The sequence below is a fragment of the Oncorhynchus mykiss genome, chromosome 20, assembly GCF_013265735.2.
Source record: "Oncorhynchus mykiss isolate Arlee chromosome 20, USDA_OmykA_1.1, whole genome shotgun sequence".
Classification (NCBI taxonomy): Eukaryota; Metazoa; Chordata; class Actinopteri; order Salmoniformes; family Salmonidae; genus Oncorhynchus; species Oncorhynchus mykiss.
In genome coordinates this window covers 1,486,974-1,490,852 of record NC_048584.1, presented here as the reverse complement: position 1 = coordinate 1,490,852, position 3,879 = coordinate 1,486,974, and the positions used below count along the sequence as shown (strand labels likewise).

The 3,879-nt window shown below is 40.7% G+C and overlaps 1 protein-coding gene across 1 annotated transcript in view; it reads left to right on the top strand.

The window, feature by feature from the left end:
• The first annotated feature begins 1,321 nt into the window (after window positions 1–1,321).
• Window positions 1,322–3,879, top strand: part of LOC110498801 (noggin-2) — a 2,679-nt gene continuing 121 nt past the window's right edge. The window contains exon 1 of the mRNA XM_021575430.2: window positions 1,322–3,879. This exon is cut by the window's right edge and continues 121 nt beyond it. Within this exon, the coding sequence (XP_021431105.1) occupies window positions 2,651–3,286 (636 nt within the window). The 5' untranslated portion in view covers window positions 1,322–2,650 and the 3' untranslated portion in view covers window positions 3,287–3,879.

Genomic DNA, 3,879 nt, shown 5'->3' with positions numbered 1-3,879 from the left:
TTTACCTCAATGTATATCCATATATCTAACACAGAAACAATCATTGACAAGATAATTAGGGTTAATTGGCCCAAAAAACAAACAAAAAAACATGAATCAAAGTATGCTTTGAATCAAATTCTCTATCCAATTTTCTTTAGATGGAGAAGATGCTACAAATATGGAAGTTAGTAAACAAAGACTTGTTATCACATTGTAATGACATATATGATTGATTGATAAGAATGAGGCAAACAATCCTGGGATTCCTGCACGCTGGATCGACGCCCCCTAGTGACCACTATAAGAGCAAGTACCCTGTCGCAAACACAAATCAGTCTGTCTATCCACTGTATACAGAGCACAGTTACAACAATCTAAGTTTGGAAATGACAAAAGACAATACAAACGATACTTATCAAATAGCCACAACACAAAAATATTGTATTATGAGTGTATGCGTCAAAAGGTGAAGTATTGAACACTATTCCAAAATATGTTACATTTGATTGACCAAGCATAAAGCGCCTCTAAAAACGGCTAATTAGGTATTAATGACAAGTGACTGTGTTGATAGTAAGATAATGTCAGTGGCATCAACATTCGTTTATAAAGGCCTGATTACGCATCATTAGGCCTACAAATTACATCAGTTTCTCCATATCAGTTGCATTATTGACAGCCACATATATTCAACTGAAACCAACGTTTGAGGCTCAAGCATCCATGATACTCTAATCACTGCGGTTAGTCAGCATGATAAAGGTTACGTTTAGTAAGGCTATCCATGACCATTTAAAGCTTTAATTGCGCGCTTATTTTGTGACCCCAAAGTTCAAACAGCGAATTCCTGTGTGCAGACAGAGGTCCTCATGAACAAAGGTGGAATGTGACGCTCGTTTTCAGTTAGACCCCTCATACATGCTACTAAACGTTTCCCACCCTTCTCTCGGGAATGTTATAAACTGGGAAACACTTCAGTACTTCAATGAAATACTGACAGCGTATTGAACATATTAACTCGAGAGCGTTGCAGCAAGATAGTCGTTGCGCACAAGTTACCTAAATATGAGGAGAGACATGCAGATTGCAATGTGAGGAGACTGCTTATTACTATTTTATATGGGGGAGAAAGCAAAATATGTGGCTACATCACAGTTTAGGATATATTGTGTCTCTCGATGATAAATCAGTTTCTTTAGGACCCTGTGGATAGTCTGATTGTGGCCGATATTTCTCGCGTTCTGTGAGGAGAGGGGGCCGAGGGGTGCTGTCATTCATAGGGAAAGTGGCAGTGGTGGGCAGGACCCGCTGACACTTTGTACTGTCGGAGGGGGGATATTTAATTTGGGATTGAGCACCGCTCGCAACAGGCACACTCACACACAGTGTGCCTAAGCAAAGAGACGCTCAGCGCCAAGTCTCAGACCTCCTAAAGTAGGATCGAGTAAGTAGTAGAACTGTACCAGCTTTCAAAGGAGTAAAGATTCTCCCCCAGGAATTACCGCAAACACTGACCGTGCAAAAGAAGGCAGAACTCGGACTGATTCAACCATGCAACGGCGGTGGCTCTTTTTGATATTCGTGGAGAAATCACCGATGTCATCGAGGTGAAAAGAAACATCAAATTGAAGTGAACTTAAACTGGCGTGTTACCTTTTGCGTTTGATATGCATTTTATTCGCGTCAGTTTATATTAAGATGTGACTTATTTTGTTACTTTTTGTACGCAAAAAAAAAAACTGCGTCCTGGAGGAGTATAATTTTGTTTTTTAGAGGTAAATCTGCATTTTGGTTTGGATAGACCTTTTCAACAGGACCGATAAATGGTTCAGCTTGCATAGGTGTGGGAGACTACAGTGGTGCGTTTTGCCAAAGAGAGGACATCTGAATACGCATGGACAATTTCAGCAAGGTCCTAAGACTCCAAGCAGAAGGTTGGAATATCGCACTGGAGTCACAGGACACCTCTCACTCCATGGATTCTGCGCTTGCGTTTGGACTTTCTCAAACCTGAGCGCGCCAAGCAAAGTTGAAAGAAGCCACGTTTATAAAAGTCATGCGTAAAAATAACATTGGCCAAGACAACCGTCATTGCCGGAACGGTGAAATGTAAAAGTTGGTGAGGTAGGCTACTCTTTTGTGCACCCCTCTCTATCGGGGCGCTCTGGATCTATTTTGTCTCTGGGAAAGCGGATCTTTATAAAATCATCATTCCATGTGACTCGCCTCAGCCACTGTCATCCAGTCTAGACAATTCGCAGTCGCTTTGAGTGTCCCTGGCGTGACCATGACAACCACAATCAACCCAAAGTGCATGTGGGGAAAATAGTGACACGGGAGAGTGGGTGAATTTAGTTTTTCCGTTTTGTTTTGTGCTGTTTTGGTTGAGCCGAAAATTTGTACTTATTTATTTTTTACAAAGAAGAGACACCCTTTGCGTTCTACAAGATTGCATCAGCAAGCAAACGTAAGAGGCATATTGCTAAGGATCCCTAAAAAAGAAACGTCATTCAAACCCGACGTGGTCTATTAAAAGTATCATCTTGCTCGTCTACTTCAACTATTTATGAAGCCCCCGGCTACTCATGTCAAAGAGCACAGTAGCTGTGAAAATCAATAAATATTTAGGCTAATACACCAGAATAGCCTTTACGCAAACAATATAAATATGGCCTTCTCAAAGACGCTACTAGTTTATGTACTGGTATCCATTCACCTTGGAGATTCGCAACATTATCTACGCCTGCGCCCCTCGCCCAGCGAGCATCTTCCCGTGCCAGTCCTCAAGGAGGACTCCGACCCGGAATACGACCCCCGGGAACAGGACTTGGCCGAGAGGACTCTGCGGAAAAAGCTTGGCAGCAACTTTGATCCCAACTTTATGTCCATCAGCTCGCCCATGCTGGTGAATCTCTCCGTACAAGACACCCAGATGAAACTGCAAGGACCCATGCCAAACGAGATTAAAAAACTGGATATCTCAGAGTCCCCCTACGGGAAGCGGGTAAAATTGGGAAAGAAAGCCCGTAGGAAATTTCTGCAGTGGTTGTGGACGTATACGCACTGTCCGGTGGTGTATACCTGGAAGGATTTGGGCGTGAGGTTCTGGCCACGCTACATCAAGGAGGGAAACTGCTTCAATGAGCGATCTTGTTCCTTCCCCGAGGGGATGTTTTGCAAACCTACCAAGTCAATCACCAAGACTTTTCTCCGGTGGTATTGTCAAGGGTTTTTAAGACAGAAATATTGTACGTGGATACCGGTGCAATACCCAATCATCTCAGAGTGTAAGTGCTCTTGCTGAGTTTCAATGGAAGTAGAAGGGTTGGGAAGTGGATTGGAAATATGCGGTTTCTATTGCACTGTAAACTCTGAACAGAGGTGGGCACCATAGCGAATCTATTTTTTTATATCGCATTTGAATTAAAATGCCAACATTGTACATATTTAAGAAAGATGCAGCTATTTTTTGTTAATGAACAGGACCATATTTTATTTCATCCCTGAAACGTGTTTTTGGATGAACACAAGCACTTCAGAAAGAAGAGCTTTTATTTTTTATGAAAAATGTAAGATGGAACGCATATAACTTCTCCAAGAAGTTCACTTTTTTCAACTGAACATTGATGCTGACTGTTATTTCACTGCAATGCTGCCTAGAGTTTTTGTATGATATTAATATCAATAATAATTCAAATGAAAGTTGAGGATATATATATATATATATATATATATATATATATATATATATATATATATATATATATATATATATATATATATAAAGGCGTGAACTCAGCTTTTGGAATATTGTAGAAAAAACAAATCTGTACGGTTTATTTATTACTTTAACGATTGTGAGTATAGAACATAAGCAGAGAAAATAGCAGAGTATAC